Source organism: Phalacrocorax carbo, chromosome 14 (assembly GCF_963921805.1).
Source record: "Phalacrocorax carbo chromosome 14, bPhaCar2.1, whole genome shotgun sequence".
Lineage (NCBI taxonomy): Eukaryota > Metazoa > Chordata > Aves > Suliformes > Phalacrocoracidae > Phalacrocorax > Phalacrocorax carbo.
The window spans coordinates 3,074,706-3,097,958 of NC_087526.1; the positions used below are offsets into that span (position 1 = coordinate 3,074,706).

Genomic DNA, 23,253 nt, shown 5'->3' on the forward strand with positions numbered 1-23,253 from the left:
GAAAGTGTCCTGGAAAGCATTTACCATCTAGGGCCAAACGAGACACCACAACTGAAGGTGATCAGCCAGTGCATGGGAAACACACAGCAGTGCAAGAGCTAGGTTAGAACTCCTTCAGATCCCCCCTAAACTTTCTAAGGAAAGCAAATTCATCCCAGAGGCCCCAACATTGTACAATTAACTATAGGTAATCTAGAATTCCTTATAGATGAACTGCAGCCACCCCTGGGACAAAGAGTTCAAGTCTTTTAAAAGCATTTTTCCATTAAGTTTGAATAATTTCCTGGATGTGTCACTGGGTAATTTTTAACCAGACCTTCCTGATTCTGTCCAAGCAAAGCTGTCAAGAACTATAAATATCTATTACCTATCTTTGTGGTAGTGAATACTTTAAAAAGATGCAGGGAAGAAAACAATACATATATTTCACAGCGAAGGAATCAAGTCCATCAAACCTAACAATTTCTCTCCCTGGGCTGGTAGATGTCTTTCCCAAGTGACAATCTGTTGTCATTTTTTTAATCCACCTTCTTAAGGAAATGAGGCTCCTGAGCTCACATTTTGTGTGTCTTTTGTCCTCAGCTAATAACCTCTAGAAACGTTCAACTCATCAACAGATTGTGAAACCTCCATCTTCTCCATCATCAGAGATATTCAAAACCACATTGGACGCGGTCTTGGACCCTGCTCTGGATGCGATGACTTCCAGAGGTCGCCATTCTGTGATTCTGCTAAAACTCCTTTTTCTTTTTCTTTCCAATGAAGCTACCAAAATATGTAAAATAAATATAAAATCGGCAAAACAGAAGGAAAATGAAACAAATACCCAAACAGTGAGTACTTCTGAAGAGATTATAGGATTCAGTAATCATTCTGCAGTCAAAATATTTGACACGGGTGTCCTTCCCTGATATCCCGTTCCAAAAGCCATTTCTTAATATGCTGTATCTTGCCTCCCAGCTTTACGCCAATCCCAGTCTATGGGATTTTCAGCTTGAAACATTGGCTGTCTTGCAGCAGGTAACAAAATTTGACTGACTGCATTCTGCTGAGCTCAAAGTTTTTCCACAGGATGACTTCATCAGGATGAATGCTAACAAGCAGTCATCTGAGTCTCACAGGATTCAGATAAAAAAGCTTTAAGACAGAAGCTATTTTTTGCATGTGGTCCAGCCCTTTGAGGAGGGCATCAGAACAGCCTTCCTGCTTGCAGAAAGGCAGAGGCAAATTGATAAGAGGTATTTACACACCTAAAGCACAGGCTCTGCTTAACTGTTGTGCATTTGGTCCCCAGAACTGAACCTAAAAAGCCAAGTGTAGTCACCATGGTCATAGAAATCAGGCTGTAGGTGTTGTAGCTCCTCAGTCTCTAGCCCACAGCCTTGTCCTGAATACAGATAGATGTGAGCTCTGGCCCCTGTACCAATGGTGGTTCTTTATTTTAACCGATGACTTTTCAATATAAAAATATACAGACATTTCTTGAAATAGTGACTGGCACTTAGGTTTCCTCCTTCCAGCTGACTGGCCCAATCTCTAGACAGTCATATTCTATGTGTAGCTCAATAACATTTGATGGCTGTTGCACAGCTGCAAGGGGAAAAGGTGGGAGCGATTGAAATGAATCACAACTGTTGTCGGAATTTCGTTCCCTGAAACGCCCGTTTCGCACGGCACACCCGCACGGACAAGGTACAATCGGTGCCTCTAAAGGAGCAGTTGTGAGAGCCAGAGGAGCGCCCGCCAGCTCGGCGCTGCAGGCTGGCTCCGCGCGGTGCTTCACCAAGCCCAGCCGGGGCTGGGCTTTAGCTTGGAGAGCAGAGTCATCACCGCCGGGCTGTCCTTTTGCAGGGCAAGTTCAGTAAATCCATAATCAAAAGGATTTTGTTTTTCATTTTCCTAATCAGCTTAATTCCTGACAACAAAGTGAGCCATCAGATTGTTTTAAATGGCAGGATTCCAAATACCGAACTTCAATTTAAGCATTAATGACAGCAATTTAGGATGTTATCTGGGAATTATTTACTTACTGAGAAAAGTTCCTGTTTTGAAACTGAGTCAAGCAAATTTCTATTTATAAGTACATCGTTTCAGGATAAGTCCTATGGAGCTGGTTCAGGAAAATTTCTAGGAGCTGCAAGAAGAATTTTGGTATAAATATGCTCATCAGACCTTGATCTTTATGGACAATAACCTTTGGGGTTATTTTCATTTTTTAGTTCAATGCTTGTGAGCACATAACGCCACCATAGCATACATCACCAGTTAGTTATCCTCGTGCAAGAAAAAGAGCGTCAGTTATTTATGTCTCAAAACACATTGCGGCATTTCTAATTGCATCCAGAGACTTAAAAATCTGCATCTGAAACCTTTTGTTTCCAATGTCTTATTTGCAAAATATGCTTAAAGCAACATTTACCTACTTTGTAGTTTTCTGTTGTTTAATTACTGCTGACTGTCCTTGACTAATATATGCTCAACGGGCAAAATTCATCCCTGGGTAAACAGGCGGCAAGTGTGAGGCTTAAGCACATTTAGCAATCCCCGCAACCATTTCAACGTGTACCCAAGAAAGCGCAGTCTGCTTCTCAGACATATCACATCAGCTGCAGTAATAGCCTGTGATGTGAAATACTCAAGTTAATGCTAAATCAAATCTTATTTGCAGAACCTATTCATACCTGCATGAGTCTGAGTTAGAGTTTTCATTAAAAGGCTCTCGGAATAAAGTAGATGGTTCAACTTTTGGTACATTCTACTTGGGTAGCGAGCAGCAACAGTGGGAAAAAAACCCTAATATTTACATTTAGTTTGGCGAGAAAACTTAATAACTGAGTATTTTGGCAGTTTGAAAATGTCTTTCAAATGAGGGAATGAAATCTTGGCTCTATAAATATCCACAGCAAAACTTCTGCGAGTGACGCCGGGAAGGGTCTCACCAAGAGCCTTTTGAGTCCCTGTTTGAGTCAGAGCACCTCGGCACTCTGTCAAAGCAGTTCAAATTCCTTAATATATTATTCTTTAAGGCGAGTGCCTTGAAATTTGTTTGTGGTTCTTCTGAGTCATCAATAGCAGCAACTTCTTAAGCCTAGGAGTATTTTCTAATACTTTCCGGCTTTAGTTGTTGTACAGTGAGTGCCCAACAGGTTCCCTTTTAGAGACCCCATGTTTTAATTCACTTTGTCTAACACAATCTTTTTCTTCTCCTACAATTGGTGTTCGTATTTGAAAAGCGTTAATTCAAGCTCAACCAGCACACATAGGTGACTTCAAAGCTTTTATGCACAGAACACCTTCCAGGTGACCACGATTTTTATTTTTACTTTACCGTTCATTTATAGAAATTAGCAGACGCAGGCTGCCTGTTGCCTGGTTGTCTGGCAGTTCAAGTAGGAACAGGAAAGGAAAAAAAATTGGAAAGCAAAGTCCAGCGACTGTCCTAGGATATAATTATCCATCTATGGAAGTTAATTTTTTTCCCCTGGGTCTAGCGTTGGATAATTTCAGCTCTTTACAATCTTGGTTTGAGGAAACTCTGGGAAATTTCTGCCTCTGGGGGAAGATATTTGTATTTCAAACTGTGAATGTGTGGAAAACCCTTGGGAGCACTGGTACACATGTAACACCGGCCTCCCTGGGAGCTCAAGTCAATTCCGTGACCCATGCCTATGTGACTGCCATTTCTTACAGCATTTTTGGGGGGCGATTTGAATACACAGAAACACTGGGCAGGCGGATGAAGTCAGAGGTTTCTATGGGGAGCTCCAATGCTGGAGCGTGGGGCTTCTCTCGGTCACGTTTTTGCTGGAGACAACTAATGTTTAACATGAGATCGAGGAATTCTCTCTCCTGTCCTTGCTGAAGTACTGCACGTACTACCAGTAGCGTGCATTTTAAGGAAACCAACTTTCAAGAGAGATCTCTATTTCCTTCGGGAGAGAGCGGCTCTTACACAGCTGAGCTGTCGTGAAAGACTCAGTCCAGCACCGGACCCGCAGCCTTACTTCACACAACTGAACATCGAGACTGATTTTACTGAGCAAAGCTACTCACATAACGCCATCATTAAGCTTTTGCATTTCATACTACGCCAAATGTCAGCTTCGTGGGTTTTGTGGGGAAACCGAGTAACCAAATGTCCATTTTACAAATGTAAAAATATTACCGATTCTTGCAGGGTGCTACCGGTGGAGTGCTCCCACTTGTAGCAGTTTCCACAAACAGAAGGCGCACCCGATGCTTTGACTTTTATGACTACAGGTTTGCAGGATGAAACTGTCGGCTGCTCAAGAAGGATTCCACAGACATCATCCACACGGAGCCTTGGAGCTTGTCTATATAATTTCAAATAAATGTTGAGGCGTAGCAACTATTATTCTTTATACAAATAAAACTTAGTAATACTGTTGACTCTGAGAGACTTGAAAAACCCAGTCTTGTGCAAAATAACACTTGGGAAAAAGGAATGAGGTAGGGAACAAGTTATTTATTTATTTTTACATATATATCAGGAGCTCTCTGAAACTCACAGGCACTGAAGAAATAGCTTGTTTGAGAAAATTGAAACACGTCTCCTCAGTAAGCTCCTACTCCATAGGAAAGCTTTGTGCTCTCTGAAGGGCTAGAACTTCTTGCCAAGAAGGTATTTGGACATTAATTTTTTAAATTAATGCTCCAGGATATTCACACAAAGACACAGATATCGACTACTGTGTAGAATATATTTTTAATTGGAAGAGGCCATGCCAGCTGAGCTATAAAACAAGTACAAGCTGTTAGATATAATAATAGAGAAAAAAGACTAGGGGAAAAAAGTGAGTCATGAAAAAAAAAGAGAAAAAAAGTACGTCGTTAAAAGAGACTTCCCAGGACTCCTGAGCTAAGGTAATAGTAGAAAAACATGAAACTTATCATGACCATCACGAATGCTGTTCGGGGATGCAGGGATCCTGATACCATGGAAATGGCACTTGTATTCAGGATTATCTTACATGATTTACATATAAATGAAGATGATTCCGATATTGGAGCAGTAACACATCAAAAACTGCAAGTGTTGTTTACAGTGCACGTACATGCACTGCATGGGGCACTGTGGTCTAGAGGTGCAAGAAATTAGAAAGGAATTTAATTTTCCTCTTTCAATCAGAAATGAGTGATGTAAGCTGTAGCTCCTGATACGTAGATAGATGCCACTGACCTCGGTGTCAACCAGATGTCACTGCTCTGGCGCTGACTTGAGGCAAATATAGGCAATATGGTTTCCATAAAATTAAATCCCTTTATTTGCTTCTCTAAATAATTTCCTGTAAAATAGGTATCAGGGGTACCGATTTTATTATTTGTCTTATATTTTATTCCTTTTGCCTCTGAGAAACATGACTGCATGTTCTTAACTGGAAGCAGAGCCCTGACAAGACTGTCGAGAAGCCACGATGATGCGCTTTGCTAGTGCAGACACGCAGGAGCTGATGGATGGCAGCAACACCGGCGGTACAAAGCTGAGGGGACCCGCTGGGTATGTTGCTGCTGCAATGCAGAGCTCTAGTTCAGCCATCCTCTACCTCACGTGAGACAGCTTCTATGTGTGATAGGTAGGTGCCTGGAAGATGACATTAAGCATACATAGTCTGTTGAGCCTCTTCCTCAAAGACCTTTTCAGACCTCCTCAAAGGGTGGATTTAAGGTAGAGAAGTTAAGCAGTGACGCCCGCTGGCATTCACTGCTGGCACCGGGTTTGCTTGTCACAAAGCTGGAGGAGCGGTTCCTTCTTTGCTTACCACCTGATGCCTCCTGGGGAAGCCATTTCCCCGGGCTTACGGCTCCCTGGCCAGGAATGAGGGGCTGCCCGCTCGGCACACCTCTTGGCCAGAGCGCTCCTTTAAGGGAAGGATTATAAGGACTTGAATCTTCAGGGCAGGATTCCTCTTCCTTGGTGACTCCTCATAACAGAGGTGGGAACTATCACTTTAAAAGAGCATTTATGATCTCTGCTCACTTTTTCGAAACAGAATTTGTGTGCGCCCGCCCTTGGGAGCAGACTTAGTTTCCAAACGGGAGCACCCGTGGAGGGCAGGGGTTCAGCCGCATCCCCATTCCTCATCAGATTTATTGAGGTTGATGTGAAATGAAGCCCTTGCCTTTGGTGACAGACTCATTAGCTGCAGGAACACTCTTCTGCCTTTTCACATAGGGGTGTGCTGCCAGTCACGGCACATCAGAAGCTGTAAGCTCCCAGAAACTGCAGCCTGCGATGCCCTTTAAAGTACTGAGGCCAAGACAAGAAAAAAATCTTGGGCTTCTTTTATCTCCTCTTTCCAGACAGTGTCCAACTGTCCCAGTACTCCTGGTGATTGTTCTTTACTGCCTGACATGACCAGCACTAAAATCTACGTATTGCAGCACCTAGCTGGTGGGTGTCTGGGCTCTTTACTGGACCTTTCTCTAAATACCTAGATGTTCCGCAGTGGTCACATCTAGAAAAGCAAATGCAACACTGGATATAGAGAAATTTTATATGCTAGCTGAGAGAGGGCTGTGGTAATGTAATTTGTAGATGCAGGTGCATCTAAGCCTTTCAGATGGTTAGCCCTAACGCCTTTTAGCACTGAAGTCAGGGAGAGTGTTCAGCATTTCTATCAAAGCCCAAACACTGTGAGACCTGGGCAGTCAGGCCTAAAATAAGCCAGGTAACATACTTTTTCTCAAACAACACTGTTTGCAAAACTGGTAGAGAAAATGCCAAATTTTATCAATGACCTTTTCAAACTACTTTCTGCTTTCCAGGTTAAACACATCCGTTTTGTCTCTGCATTTATAGGCCTCATTTTCTTCTGGTATATTTGAGCTCCAGATAATTATTCTCATTAAAAGTATGTAAAAGCCAACAAATGCAACAGAATTATTTTCTCTCTTGAAAACCATGGATAATTACCTCCCATATCCATTACTTAGACGCCTCATGACATGTTTTTATTTTGCTTCTGATATTTTTCTCTCCTTGCCAATGCAAATCTCACATACTGATTGACTTCTACAGCATTTTACCTGAATACACGGCATTAGCCGTAAAAAGCACTATTTCATTGTACTGCTTTGGGGAGGGGAACAAAACAAAACACCCAGCCAGACACTTTCTCTGTTACATCTAAACCTGCAACATTTTAACAGCAGAGAGACAAACAAGAATTCTTTACTAAATATTCTCCGCTGTGGGTAACAGCTTCCCATTTCATTATGAAACTTGTAAAGTATTATTTAGAAAACTATAGCAAAAATCATGAAAAATTAGATCACCATACAGGAACTTATTCATTGGAAGTAATAGTTAAAACTCAGAAGACTGGATAACAAAGGAAACTATTAAAAGAAGACTGGGTAACAAAGGAAAATATTATAAAGAGAGATTATAAAATGTCAAAAGTGTTTTCTTCCTGAGTATACAGGCATCTCGAAGTACAAAAGCATGTACACATCAGAAAAAATGAGGGAGAGGTTCATACGTGATCTGTGATCTTACAGGTCAAATACCACTTACACGTTACACATTATAAATTGAATATCTCTTAAAATCAAGGTATGCTGCTGTACAGACTATATACTACGTGCTTCTTACTAGTAGAGAAACTTTCAAACCAACTAACTTAAACTTTGTTTCCTCGACTTCTCTTCCCCTCACCTCTTCATAAGATTTGTGTTGTCCTTATGTCATGACTTCAGCGCAGGCCTTCCTGAACTCACTAATGAATGAGGATATCCATCCAAAGAGTTCCTGAGAGTCTAGGTCTTGCGGCTCCCCAAATTTCACCTGTACATTTGAAAAAGAAGAATATTTCATGTTAATACAGCCAAGTAATCTAAACCATGTCCAGGACCTTAATAGACTTGAAAGAACAAAATAAAAGCTCTTAATCATTAGTTATCATTAATAATAATAATAATAACAACAACAACAATTTAGAGCTGGCCAAAATCTCCAGCAAGCTGAGATCCAAAACATCGCAAGTTAAAGTGGCTCCAGGATTTGTCACTGCATTACCTCAGTAACCTGGGTGTCTCTATTACCCAGTCTCTCTGGCTGGATCTCCAGCTGAAGAGGAGAAAAATTAGTAAATCATGAAGCTTCCTGGCTCTGCAGTTTGGTACATGAACCCGTTCATAAAAAAAAATGTGTACGGTAGGGGAACAGTTTATATTCCACAGTGGGCATGGCAGCAGCCTGTTCAAGCCAAAATGTTTTCTGTCATTTTGCTTTGCAAAAACCCAAAAATTTTCGTAGGAAAGCAAACATTTGGGGAAGAAAAAGTAATTTATCAAAGATCCACCTTTCCCTGGTCTCTTCTTTCCTTCACCTGAGAAAGGTGAACAGATGGAAAGTTTTGAAAAAGATGTGAACAATATCGGCGTCGCGCCTGCTCCGCTATAAAACAGAGGTGAAAGGCAGTCGTACTACAGAGTTCAGTCCTAGGAGAGGGATTCCTGCATTAGCTAAAATCCCTTCCACATAGGTTCTCTAGTTCTAGGATAGGAAAGGATTTTTAGTATTAAATCTGCTGCTAAGGTTGAATTCAAGAGGTTTGTCATCATTTTCAAAGATTCCCCCTAAATGGGATCAATGAGTTAAAGAATATAACTCAGCCTGCAACAGCTTTCTTATTGAGCAGAACGAATCTAGAGGACATGCTCAAAGGCTTCATCAAAAAGTGTGAAAAGGCATCGTGTGTTGCTACAAGTTCTTCTCTTGGCTGTGACTGGGAGCTGCTCTGCTCCTGGGGGACCCAGCCCTCCCAGGGCTGAACAGCAAGGAACTTGTACCTCAGTATTTCAGAGGAATGCACGGCAAGGTTTCGACTGGTATCTGTCTTTACCTAAACACGTTCACCTGGACATTCTCTAACGTGTTCTTAGGAGCAAATCAGAAACACAGTAAAAGAAATCATTCCCATATAATCCATTTACAAAAACTTTACCATTAACCAGTGACACCTGATTAATAGTTCTGCCTGTTGTGTTCCTAATTGCACCTCCTGGGTGCTCCAAGCCCTTGATCTTTGGCACACCTCGCCACTCACCAACGGTGCACCATCAGTTAAGCAGTAACGAGAGAGGCATTTCCTGGAGCTACAGCCCATCTGTGAGAAGCTGATAGCCCACAGCTATACCACAGGCAGTTATCCCCAATTTAATGTTCATTCCGTAGAAGTGTCACATGCCAAGGTCATTATTGATTTTATAAGCAGAATATAAAATCATAAAGGTAGGCCTGCGGATTTTTGTTTTATGTGCAACATGATTTCCATGTTTCCACACGTTTCCAGATCAGATATTCCCCCGGGTAAGCTGGACTCTTCCTTCTTAGTGCTGTTGAGATGATAGCCTGGTCTTTGATCACCCATCCTATTTTATATTTGCTTTACATTTTTGCTGCTTTATAAATATGCAAAAAGATCTGCCTAGCAATAACATTATTCAGAAGAAAAAATCCATTCGAAGTGAGAGAAATATATCAAATGGCTAACTTTAGAGAATAAGGGGGAGGGGGCGGGTGGGGGGGCAAAAAGCAGCTGGGTTAAAACTTCAGAAAACTTCCAGCTACACAGAAAATAAAATCCGCTTCAGATGCAAATAAGAGTCTCAGATGAGAGTTTCCAATACAAGAAAGGAAAGCAAAGAGCCTCGCAGGTACATCCGTAGCACAGCATCCCATGTGTGACGCCTCCTGGCCGAGCGTGCGCCGCGGGGGAGGAACAGCGCCCGTGCAGGAGGGTGAGGGTCTGCATGTGCAGGGGGCACGTCCAGCGCTCACTGGGCACGGCACAGCTCTGCAAGCAGGACCAGCCGCGTGACACTAACTCCTTCTGAAGATGATTTCTGGGTAAAATGGGTTAAATTCTTCCATACCTCATGCAATAAGTGTCCCCCCAAGGGTTTGACAGCACGACTCTCCCCCCTTTTAAATTTGGTGACTACTTTTCAACCATTTCCACTCATGTTCATTCTCTCATTTACACTATTTTTTCCACTTCTTTTTCTTCTTGCTTTATCCCAGTCCTTCCACCTTGACGGCTTGGGACAGAGTTCTTCATCTATGTGCTACCATACCAGTTTGGCTCCTTACCCTACACCCAGGCATTTTTCCCCATTTGTGAAAGGCTGCAAGAGACACAGAGAGACCCTTGCGCATTGTTAAATATTACTTTTAGTAAAATACTACTAATTAAATGTTCTTGGTCAAACATATTGCTGCTCTTCAATGCCTGTTCAGAGAGGTCCCCCAAAGGTCTTCCTGGCTGCATCTTCTGGGTAACATTTGCTTATCATAAAACTTCTTTACCTCTAATCCACTACCCTCATTTAAAAAAAAAAAAAAGGGGGGGGGGGGGGCGGAATTAAAACCACCACCACTACTTAAAGCTGCGTCCTAATCCCAGGACCAGGAAGCTATTCCAGTTTCAGAGACTAGTACTGCATTTTGGCAAACCTGTCCCTTTCCTTAAAGCCTCCTAGTGCGACTGTTCTGCCTGAGAATGCTGTTACCATAGCAGAGACCTCCTGAATTCCTGTCACACTCCAAGAATGTTGTACTAAACGAGGAATCTACATGCTACGCTGTTAAAAAATGCAGCGTGGAGCTTTTATCATTCTTTCTGGTGTGACCCTCTGACCCAAAAAACATTTTCTGGTGGACTGGACCCTAGATGGGTTGCTTCTGTTCAGAGGCAAAAATGACTGAGGAAATGAGGTGCTTCTCCGGTGCACGTGTGGGTGAATATCATAGGACCAAACATGAACCGACAGTTTCTTTATCAGAAATCTTCTGCCAGTGGAGCTTCCTTTCCGCTCTGCTCATTTTCTTAGATCTGTGCTACTACCAACATCTCTATCCCCATCTCTCTCAGATTCAAATAACAGTAGCTAAGCTGATGCTCTGGACATGAGAATAAACCTTCAGCCCGAGGAACAGAAGATTTGCAGCTCCTACCAGCCAAAGACTTGATTGCTGGTAGGCACGTTGTTTTCCATAACATGTTTTCTGTAACGTCTTGAAAACATTCCACAGTTAAACGCATTAAATTTATAAAGTTGGCCAACATCTACTTTTCTTTTTGATACTTGAGCCATAGACCCTCTAAAAAGTGGGCTGTAAGTCCTCAAGAAAAATAAAGCCGGATATTAATTCAAAATATTACATTAGATATCACATCAGATGTGATTAGATGTGATTGTTTGTTTGTTTGTTTCTGTGGACAGTATAACCATGAAGCATGTGCACTTCTTTCTACCCCCCCCCACCCTTTTAAAAGAAATGTAGATTTCTTTTCATTGCATTTTAATATGATATGTACCAGTATGTTGCTATAAAGCTTCTTCATTTCATCACATCTTTTTGACAGCTGGGATAGCTCCCCTTCATATTTCTGAATTAAATCCTGTAATAAAATAAAACTTATTAATTTGGTATAGGAGCATAATATTAAAGCAGAAATTAAACAGCAGTGAAAACAAGATAATTTAAGCCAAAATTTTCATGTCACAAAAATTTCACATTTCACAAAAGATAAGCACACATCAAGCGGACACGGTTCCTTGCAAGTATTAGGACATCAAAGAGAGAAAAAGAAAAGAAACATGAATGTTCAAGAATTTTTTACTGTATCATCCAATGGCACTACCTAAATCTATTAAAATTGACAGAACTAGATAAGCATCATCAGGTCCTTATTTCCACCCACATTTGGCAGCATCCAGCCTTTCTGCATGTGAAGTAAACAATCCCAGCTGCTCATTCTTAAGGAGTCAGGATCAAGGCTTTAAAAACCTAACTTTGGAAACATTTCTTAATCACAGTTCCTTTGTAACATATCCATTTACATATATGTATATACATACGCAAGACAACTTAATATGCACTGAAGAAGCATAGCGCTGAGCTGTTCCAGGGGAGGAGGAAGCGTGTGGGTTTAGGAGATGCCGACGCTACCCAGCGAAGCATAGCACGAAGCTATCTGGGACAGCAGAGATGGGCACGTCCACACCACGGCAGCGGGGAACGCCCTCGCTGGAAGTAGCCCCATTCGTCACTAGCACCACAGTGCCCTCCAGAGTTCATTAAGTTCTTTGCCCCTGAGCTAATAAGCCCTGCGTTTGGCTCTGCTGACCCCTGGCCAGAGCTGGGCTCCCTCCAGCCTGCTCGGCCGCCTCACCGTTGTGACCTCCAGCCCATCTCGTCCTGCTCCTAGCACGGGCGCAATCATCTCAGATCAGCCTGTGCTCACAACATAGGCATGCCCTTGGACGATGTTCCTCTATGCTATTTTCCCTTCTGTCCGAGGGCAGAGGACGTTATTACAAATTCATATGCGCTCTAAAACTGCTTTTATTCCAAAGTGCTTATCGTGGGCAACAGCGGGGCTACCTGTTCCTCATCCACTCCAGCCCGTTTGCCTGTGAAGCAAAAGCAGGAGATGCAGAAACTCTGAAAAGTCCTTCCCATGCTGCAGCTTATGGTATGAGACACTACCAGAGGGGAATAAAAGGGCGCTTTCCCTCGAATGCTTCTGACTGCCTTGTCAGGGCAGAACTTGGCAAAAACTAAGCAGATTACTCGTCTTTTACCTCCAGCCCACAGTACGGTTATGATAATGTTACCTTTAGTTCCTTGCAGAACTGTGACTCCTGGGGTGTTGCCTTGATTGTCTTGGGTTTAATAAGCCGCCTGCACTGAATAACGTTTTCCAATTCCTTTTTTAAAACTAACAGAAGAGAAAGAAAATGAGACATTTCACTAGCATGCAGTTGTGTCCGAAGGACTGCAAATGTCTAATTTAGGACACACGGAAAATTTAGGAGAATATGGGTCTATAATATGTTCCTCTTGGCATATTAACTTTCTGTTTTGAAATAGAAATCCTAAAAGAGGCATAGGTCTTCTGGAAAAAAGTAGTATGTGATCAATTCACAAGCAACTGCAGAATAATGAAGAGGTCGATAGTACGGTTATGCAGCAGCCATAAATTTGACCTTTCCTAGCTTTGAGCGTTGGGACTAGCAGCGAAAATAATATTCTTCAAACCTACATTTTTGTGTAGAAAGTTCAGGGTTCCTTTAAAGATAAAAGAACAAAAATTCTACTCTATGTAACAGTAAAAAAAAATCTCATCAGGTGGCACTAAGCACTACATCAGACTGCTACCGTGGGACCTCTCATAGTGTGAAATGGGGGGAGAAGAGGATACAGCCTTGGCTCCAGCAGCTGACCCAGGCTGCCGTCCAGCAGCTTCCTCCCCTTGTGCAATAGCTGCAGCAGACGAGCCCCAGGACGTGCCTTGAACTAAATAATGAGAAAGGCTGGTTCAGTGGCATTCGGTCCATCTCTTTCCCTCTCTGCCCTGGAGAATGGGACTCAGAAGGTAAGAGTGATCTACACTGGGCCCATCATGTATCCATGGAGGGAAGAGGCTGGTCAATCTCCTCCCGTTCCCATAATTCGCCTCCTTCCATAGTTCCCAACAGTTTCTGGTACCGTGTCTATTGTACCACTTTTTCTATGACTTTCTAAAACTGTCTTTAAAATATTTAGTGATTTTGAATTGTTGCCAACATTGTCCCTGAAGAACACAAGACACTGAACGTAAATAGCTTTATTTTTAGTTACGTATGTCTCCTAAGAAGTTGATGGGTATTTAGCCTCAAGCTACACGCCTGGCTGACTCCCAAAGCCCAGCAGAGCAGGCACGAGGGGGTTTTCAAACCGAAAGCTGAGAGCAACTATCGCTCAGGTATGTTATCAAAGGCTGAAATAGGATATATTGGTCTGTAGTTACAGTGAACACCCATGCCACATTCTCAAAAAATAAATCTTTTTTTTTTTTTTTAATAAATTTTCAACACCGTACAAGTCTCAAAGGATTCAATTTAAAATCCATTGACTTCACTGGTCACCTTGTGATACTGCTCAATGGTAAGTCATAAATATCTCCCAAAGTCTATCTTACATTTTGTCCTGGTTTCAGCTGGGATAGAGTTCGTTTTCTCCCTAGCAGCCGGTACAGCGCTGTGCTTTGGTTTCGGGTCAGAATAATGCTAGTAACACACGGATGTTTTAGTTGGTGCTGAGCAGTGCTTACACCAGTCAGGGACTTCTCAGCTTCCCGTGCTCTGCCGGGGGCACAAGGGGCTGGGAGGGGACACGGCCGGGACAGTGACCCCAGCTGGCCCCAGGGCTGTCCCACACCATATGGCATCATGCCCAGTATATAAACTGGGGGAGTTGGCCGGGGGGCAGAGATCGCTGCATGGGGATGGGCTGGGCATTGGTTATCGGGTGGTGAGCAATAGCATTGTGCAACACTTGTTTTGGATAATAACAACAACAACAACAACAACATTTTCTCTTCCTCTTCTGTCCTATTAAACTGTCTTTGTCTCAACCCACAGGCTTTACTTTTTCCCCCCACATCGTCTCCCCCATCCCACTGGGGGGCAGGGGGAGGGTGAGTGAGCTGCTGCATGGTGCTTAGCTACCAACTGGGGCTCAACCATGACACACTTGAACAACCTTATTCTGTTCCTTCCTGTCAGCTTCACTAGTGTTGGACTCCTTTCTAGAGAAAGACACCGGTTTGGTTCAAAGAAATCCTTGAACTTCAGGACCGAACTGTAGGAAGTTTTCTCCCACTGCATTGCCTGCTCCCAGAGACTCTGCTACAGCTGAAACTTTGACGCAGCACTTGCATCACTTCAACATTTGTAGTTTATTATAAACTCTACTTACCATGGGCAGTATATTTTTTTTATATTTCTAAACCACCTGGACACAGTTTAATATTTCATTTTTTTAAAATTCTTCACAGTAACAGGGCAGGTTAAGTATCACCATGGCAACACTTTACCTTAATGTTTTGAACTTTACGTCTCTTCACAAACTATACGAGCGCAATGGAAGCCTGTTCCAAATGACTGCATAACATACAAAAATGTTTCTTTGAATTTAGAAACCACATTTACATACCATCAACTTCAGCACTGAGGCCCTTCATGGAAGCTGGAAGGGAAGAGAGAGGGAAAAAAATGCTAATAAGCATCATTCATATTTTGAGGATGGAGTTTCCACAAAAGGTGAAGGACTTCAATTTTTTTATTTGTTGATTATTTTTTTCCTCCCCCTCCTTCCTCTTACCGTCAGGAGCAGCTTCAAATTCTGTCAACTCCTGGGAAAATGTAGCCAAATCAGGCTCATGTAAGGAGATCTGTTCCACAAGGGCGTGAAGCAAGGTGAACGTCCTCTCCTTACCCCGCAGCAGAGGTAACTGTAAATGGAATAGAGTAATAATTGACAGACCGAGCTATTATACTTAAAAAAAAAAACCAAAACACCGCCCAACCCAAAAACCAAGACAGCAGGGGTGTAGATAGCTCCCAGGTAAATTTGACAAGAATAGAAAACACAATGAAATTAAACTTCTCCTTTTCAATGTGCCATTTCACAGATATTCGTTACACTTCCATATCCATTGACCTTCCTTGTTCTTTTGTGTCTTCTTATCCACAGGGGTCTTTTTTAACCTAAGGTATCCTAATTGATTGCAAATTATTTTGCACCTCCAAACACAGCCAATATTCCTTTCCTCTTAAAAGCGGTGTGCTGTGTTCGTGAAAATAGTAAAGTTCCTTAATTGAATCTGGGAAGATGCTCTGTGGCAGAAAATTATTTTGTAAGCATTTTTCATTATGATAGATGTGGTGTTGTGGCCATTATATATATATATTTATATATATTTTAAAAAGACAACGCAAGTTTTGTCTCAGAATTGTCACTAGAGTTATAAATCACTCACTCATATATTAAAGTCTCCAGATGGGGAAGATACCTCACAAAAACAAAATAAAAATTCTTCTCTCTTCTCTTCACAGATCAGGCACAATCTTACAACAGTGTTATAGGTACAAGGCAGCTTAGGAAATTTGTATCTATTTCTTTTTAGGATAAAAGTATGATGCTCTGCCACTGTTGGGTGGTGGAGGAGGGAGAAAAAACCCTGCGCTCAGTAGCAGCGTTTTCTGATGGCAAATTCTGAGGAAGAGGGGAAAGCCGTTTCCTCAAAACTAATGGAAAAGTCGGCCTAATGTCACGCAAGCGGTAGGTCAACGAAGAGACAATTAAAGAAAGAAGAGCTAGGTGATGCTTCTTGTGGAGCAGATCTCTATCAGGAAAGAGCAAAGATGCCAACTGCCACCTTCGTCCCCTATTCAATCATCCAGCAGGGCAACGAGGCGGGGTTAAAACTGTTGCAGGAAAATGGCATTCCCTTTCAATTTACTAATTTATTTACATTCTACTTATGCCATTGTAAGGTAAAATTTCATTGAACCACTTGTTGCAAAGACCTTTGCATCAGAGTAAAAGGAAGCGCTGAGAAATTACTCCAGTGCCATGAAAGTGCGACTGTCACGGAAGAAATGCCATAGTTACAGCCTGTGGCCACAGCGAAATGAGGAGGAACGATACAAGTGCTCTGCACAGAACTGCAAAATCCAGTTTATCTAAAGTTGCATCAAACTCAGACGCCTCTTCCAGCCAGGGGATCTTGATATCAGGGCAGTCAGCATTTTGGTGTTCTACCTCATTAGAATCACAGCGTGTTCAACACCCCAATGCCCCCATCTAGCCAGTGCTGCTGTCTAAAATGGGGAAATGCATCTTGTTATAACACCCATTAAAGAATACGTTGTTAAACAGGATTTCGTTCTAGTGTAACCAAAAGCGGATGTTAAAATGTTAGCTACTCATTAAAAATGATTGCTTTTCTCCATATTCAGGGCAAAACGGAGTTAATATTAATGGTTAACGTACCTTAGAATATGATGATTTTAATGACAAGAAAAATATTGACTCACTTTGGTCAAAGACGACAATCGAAATCCTTTAGCCTTTTCTTTTCCAGCCTTTTCATTTAAATGGTTCCCAATGGCTAAAATGTACTCCAAGACAGCAACAAATTTCTGGCTGGATTGCAGCTGCTTGCTCGCTTGGATTTTCTGGTTTATTAGCTGAAACACACAAATCTTCCTTTAGTTCAAATTGAAAATGTGAGTAAATCAATGGTGCCTATACCTTCCCTTTGCCAGAAGCCTCGCTGTCCCCACCTGAAGCAAGTCAAGCTTTATCTGATGGGCATCTACCTTCTTGCCCAACTTCCCTCGGGGAACGAGCCAAGGGTTTTCTGGAGTGACCAGTTAAAAGTCTCCCACCAAGATAAGGCCGGCGTTGGCACGGTTACCCGGCCTCGGTGGAGGTCACATCCTTTCTGGCTGCCAGACCAGCCCTGCCAAAACGACTTCAACCTCACCTCTTAAAAATGCTGCTGAAGAAAAAGTATTTTGCTGTTTGAATGCACCAGATTGCACCAAATGTCAGGCATCGGGGGAAGCAGATAGCCTGAAGCGCAGTATAAGGTTCTCCATCCTTCACCTCCCTCCCTTCTGTTTATACCAGCTGAAGACTGTTATCTTATCAAAATTCTTAGCACAGTTTCCCCACAAAGAAGAATAATAATTTCCTGTAATCAAACTCAGTATCAATTTCTGCTTTCCCAGGGAAGCCACCTCCCTTCTAGGGCTATAGACACAAGAGGAGGTTTTGTTTTAAATTAGGAAATAGAATTTTTTTTAGCACCACACCTCTCTTCTTCAGTCACTGACACGCACATTTACAAACAGAGAAAGTATTAAACGCACGGGAGAGCTGAAAGCCATTGTTGAAACATTTATAGCACATCACAGAGGATGCTGAAAGCCAATATTCAGATTGTCCCATAGAATTTTAGGAGTATAATCTATGGCATTCAAACATGCGTTAGCGTGCAGAAGGAAGAAGATACTTAGACAGCTAATCAGCTCTTCAATGAACCTTAAATATCCATCAAAGCGAGCAGTGTATATAATAGCTTCCAAGTAATCAAATATTTGGTTTCAGTGGAGGACAGCAAAGGTGTAGCAGGCAGGGTCAAAAATCTGTGCATCTCCCCAGTGTTTTCCATCTGTTCCTCTTCTGAGTTTTGCTCACTGTTACTATGGTTTTAATCGCAGCCAGACAAAGGATAACAACTTGGACTTGCAGCACTTTCAAATTTTGTTTTCATTCCCACGCAGAACGAGAGCAAAAGCTTTGAAACATTTTCATAGAAACAAAATCGTGTTGAAATGCTTTGTTTTGAATCAAAGCATATACGAACCCTGGCAGGTAAGGCAGCGGTTTGGAACAGGAAGATCCAGTCCATGAGACTGGAACACTGTTTATTTGCATCCCCCCCACCCCCGGGTCATCCTGGTAAAGGCAGAGAGGGACTTGAACTCTGGTTTGCAACACTGCAATTCAGTGCTGTAATCCTTCGGGTGAGCAGCCTCCTTTGGTCTTCTGAAAGTAGCAAACCTCTACAAGATGCTGGCGGAATAAACTTGCTCTAAGTATCTCTGACTTCGGATTGATTCTTTCAGCTCGTGGGGCAAGAACGTCCCCACAAAAGGAATTGAATTTTAATGGTGAAATTCACTCCTGTCTTCTCACTGGCCAAAGGAAGAGGAAAGTTTAACGGCGCGAAATAAAAATTTGAAAATCCTTTCCTGTTGTTTTCTCCCTCCTTTGTGGAACTCTGTTCCACTGCCAGGCCCATTAGCAACCGCTTCTTGAACCTTCGGGGAATAAGGATGGCATTAAATGCACATATATGCATATACGTGCGTATCAGAGCCCTCATTTTTCTCCATTCTTTTTTTTTACTGTACTTTATTTTGAACCAGTACCGCGAAATACCATCATACGATAAAATGAATTGGATTCCCAAGCGCATTCCAACTGCACCAGCCGAGAGTGCCGCTGTATTTCAAGCGTCGCCTGTCTCGGTTTCACGTCACTTACAATTCCTTGGCTATCAAACCACGGCCTGTAGAGATTTTATGAATTTTCTTTTTTTAACCTTTTTGCTTGTTACTTTTAAACAGTGCCATGAAATGGTTTTTTATTCACAAGGCTGCCTGGATTATTACACTATGAATTGCTCACATTATGGACGGTGAGATATTTTGCTATAGAAAAAATAAATAAATAAAAGGAAAAAACCAAAACCTCCCCAACTACACAGCTTTGAAATCTGCATTGAGGTCACTTGGCCCTCTGCTATCTAACTGGTAGATTTTGATCACAAACACGCTACGAAGCAGGCACGTTACTTACAGGCTCCAGGTCTCTCATGCTCGCAGGGAGCTCCCGCAGGGTAAGCAGGAGATCCAGCCTCTGGCCTAAGTGGGGGATTTTACACATCTGCATGGAATGGAACAGAAAAGGAATGAAACCCCATGTTTATACCAAAACATGCACATATCTCTCTCAATTTATTAATCCATCTGCACCATAGTTTTCCTAATTTCTGTGTTCATTCATTAATTTTATCCTAGGCCTTAAGTCTGTAGCTAAACAATGGTGCATACTTGAATACGCATCATTTGCATATGCAAATTCAAGAGGACACTGTATGCTCGTAGGGCCAGACATTATTAAAATCAACGGCACTCATTTCTTGTGAAACAAGAATGGTTAAATGCAGACAATTTTATGCTTATAGGATTTGGAAATCTAGCTCAGAATAAATCAGCTCCTCCTTTGGGGGAAGGGAGCGCATGACTTGGAGACACAAAGGGATCCACACAGTTGTCTTCATAATATTTACCTGTCTCAACTCATTATCAGATAAATCCTCTTATACTGATTCTGGCTGAGATTGTAAATTTAAGTTCCAAACAACAGGTTTTTGTAGTGGTTTTGTCTAAAAGAGAGTGTCCTAGAAATAGCACGTGGTGTCTTTTAGGGCTGTGCCTTCTTACCTCTAGCATAAACTGATCCACCACGTGCAGCTCTGAAGGAGACCCCTTGAACGACTGGTACCTTTCTGTGTCTTTTGCTGTTGGCATGTACCTGCAAAACAGCAAATGAAAATGAGACGTCCTTTTCCTATTCATTCGATGTTGTTGTAACGTAAAACAATCGTTCCATTCCCTGCGCTGGAATTTCTTACTGCTTGGTGTGTGTTACATATCGCGTAGTTATTCTTTAAGCATTGGAACTTTATAGGCATTTGAGCCAACTGTGCGATGGAAAGCAAAAACGATCTGCAGAGCATCTGCATGTCTGGAAAAGCTTATAGATAGATAAAGGCTTGAAATTAACAGTCAGCAGCGTTCCCCTGCAGACTACGGACAATTTACAGTGGCATGGGCTATTCCGGGAAAGGTAAAACCACACGGCAGAGGACTTAAGGCCATAATTTCCAAAGAGGTTAATTAATTCTGCGCTTGATGCATATGTGCCTTGTTTTCATTGACCGGATGAACATACATGACAACCTTTCTAAAGCACCTTGAAACAACATACACTTTTTGAGCAGGTACAGCCATGCTGGCTCAGCTTGTCTCCAGCAACCACTTCTTTGGAAAATTAGCACAAAAGCAGGGCAGGCTCATGCTATGGCGTGATTAACCCGTGGGCCCACGGTCTGACCACCTCCTACCTCTGAAACTGTTTTAATTGCCCAGGAAACAAGAGTGGGCAGTGGCCTTTCTGTCTCTCTAAGCGCTGCATCACATCCAAGCTCCGTTTCTCAGTTTTCCTATGGTAGCACGTAACACAGACCCCCAGCTTTCTTCCTTCTGCATAAGGTAACAGAATATTCTCTCACAGTACTCCAGAGTGGCAGATTTTTAGAAAACTGATGTCTTTAAACATGCCTTCACTTGGAAAAATAAACACACCACCACAGTTCTCCTCCTCTGGAGATCCTTCTGCCTGTCTGACTGATACACTATGGGAATTCATAGCATCTTAAGAAAAATGAATTCGATGTTATAGCTAACATATGAGAAGGAGTGTTAAGAATCTTAATAAGTATTCAGGTCTACTTTCTTCTCTCCTGTCTCTGCAAACAACCTCCAAATTTGTAGCAAGTGCTCTTAAACATTCATGGGGATGGACATATATTGTCGTTAAGAGTAAGGAAATTTATTCAAAGAAGGAAAAAAATAAAGCAAAGATTTTAGCATGTTAAATACAGGACAAACAAGATTTTTTTACTCTTGTCAATAATTTAATATGACATTTCAATTGAATAATTGCTGGGTTTTGAATTATTAAATCTATATTAAAGCAAACTGCAAAATATTCCATTCATCGCCCTTCATCATCAAGGGAAAAAAAAAGAAAGAATTCTCATTTTAAAAAATAACAGTTGTCTATTGACAAAAATAAAGGGATTTTTATTTATCATTAAAAATAGTTTGGCTTTTTAAGCATATCCATTAAGCAAAAGAACATTGATTTTTTTAAAGCTGACAGCAAAATTCTTCATTTAATCAGAAGTCTGGTATCCCATCAAATTGTTTTAAATTATTATGTATATGAAACAAAACTAGCAGATTATCTAGAAGGTTTAAAGCTTAAAGCATTAAACAATGGACGCCATGGAAAAGGAAGCACAAGAATATGTGAATGCATTCCATAAATATCTTTTTGCAGGAATGCAACTCTAATAGAATTTGTGCAATGAAAAATCTCCCACTGTTTTGAAAAATTACATTTATAGAGATGACGAGTGATTTGCTATCAATTTTAAGACACCAGGATAAAGAGTCATTCTGAGAACTACAGAAAGGTTTCTGCATCAAAATAAGCCCCAAAGTTTCTAATAGTATTCCACCACCTCCACTGCCCTTCGCTGGATGCACGAGCAGAACGTTTTGTTCACTGGCCCCGGTCTTGAAAATGTAATCTTGGTTTTCGCTTTAAATATTTTTCATTTTACAAGAGTAGAATTTAGACTTCCTGCTCAGGCTTAGACAGTATGACAGGTATAATTTGCACAAAGAGGAATTTTCCAGCCCCTGACTATCCTGCTTAAGTTCCTGTCAGAACCACAGGTTCTCAATTAACCGGAGGCCACAGTTTTCAACAATAAAATTTTCCACCATGCACCTAAATCAAGTGGAAAGGTCTTCAAAAGTGCAAAGTGTCCTGATGCTTGTATCGTGCCAAGTCCGCTAAGTTCCCTGGACAAGAGAAACGTCTGAGTGCTGATGTCTCCAGATAAGCATCTGCTCCTTCGATGAGATGTCTGAATGGGAGCCGCAAGACGCTGAACTGCCTTGGAAACCCACCCTCAATTCTGAAACGCATCTCATCTATTTCAGTAACACTTGTAAAACTGCTGGCGTGGAAAAAACTAGCTTCCTTTCACTACAAGATTTGTACATGCATTCCTAGATTTTGGCAATAAATAAGCATCCCAGGAAGAAAATCCGTAATCCCATATAGCATAGAGCATTGCAGCATCCAATCTCTCTTACACGTTCCATTGCTAGAAAAATTTCATCAGCATTATTGCTATCAAAGGAAGACTCTGAAATCTTCAAGGAAAAAAATAAAATCTTTCAAGCTTCATTGCCACCATTATTATTGTTATTATTATTATTGTTTGATGGCAAAGAGCCCAGGTGCTGTAAATCAGTGATCTCAGTGGTGTTATGCCAATTCCAGCGGCGTGGAGATCCTGGACTGCATCTGCAGGGCTGTATTAGGGCTCGAACAACAGAGCGTGTTCAGTGTTTTCCTCCAAACCGAGGTGTGAGCAGAGGCTGCCCTCGCAAACGGGGCTGGCCAGACCACAAGCACCCTGCAGGACTGGAGGCGTTTCCTTACTTCTGCCAGCTCCAACCCTTTGTTTCTCCAGAGACAGCCACACGTGCAACTGGGAGCACTCTCGATGTCCAAGACGTTTCACTGCAGTTATCTCCTGACCCATTCCATCACTGCAATTAGAACAGTAAGAGCCGCCTTTTTTGAACGAAGCCTTTGAGATCAGCTCTCGAGAGACAACAGAGCTCCATTACCTTCAGTGGGCCTATACACCTTCTGCCAGCTCATAATGTGCTGTGCACCAGTGGGCTATACCTGGTAAAGCACTGGGGCAGCAGGGAAACCTCCTCCAGCACACTGGTACCTATAAAACATGTAACCATTCAGTGTCTTGTCCCCGTCCCTTCATACTTCAGGGAAGCTCTGTACAGGCCATCCCACAGAATGGCATTAATTCCATATGTTACACGTCTGTTCTTCCAGTTCACATCACTTTCTAAGTACAGGCATGATTCTGCAGACTTTAAAATTATTGTTGATGTACTGATTAGGATCAGGATTTTAAAGCCAAAACT

The 23,253-nt window shown here is 42.0% G+C and overlaps 1 protein-coding gene across 1 annotated transcript in view; it reads right to left on the reverse strand.

Moving 5' to 3' along the window:
- Nucleotides 1-3,608: 3,608 nt before the first annotated feature.
- The window catches only part of LOC104045353 (delphilin-like), a 108,876-nt gene continuing 89,231 nt past the window's right edge, over nt 3,609-23,253 (reverse strand). The window contains exons 11-19 of the mRNA XM_064465267.1: nt 19,879-19,969; nt 19,232-19,318; nt 16,897-17,049; nt 15,179-15,308; nt 15,011-15,043; nt 12,649-12,752; nt 11,346-11,429; nt 7,679-7,807; nt 3,609-4,334 (exon numbers count right to left, since the gene is read on the reverse strand). Of these exons, the coding sequence (XP_064321337.1) occupies nt 7,703-7,807; nt 11,346-11,429; nt 12,649-12,752; nt 15,011-15,043; nt 15,179-15,308; nt 16,897-17,049; nt 19,232-19,318; nt 19,879-19,969 (787 nt within the window). The 3' untranslated portion in view covers nt 3,609-4,334; nt 7,679-7,702. The remainder of the gene's footprint in view (nt 4,335-7,678; nt 7,808-11,345; nt 11,430-12,648; nt 12,753-15,010; nt 15,044-15,178; nt 15,309-16,896; nt 17,050-19,231; nt 19,319-19,878; nt 19,970-23,253) is intronic.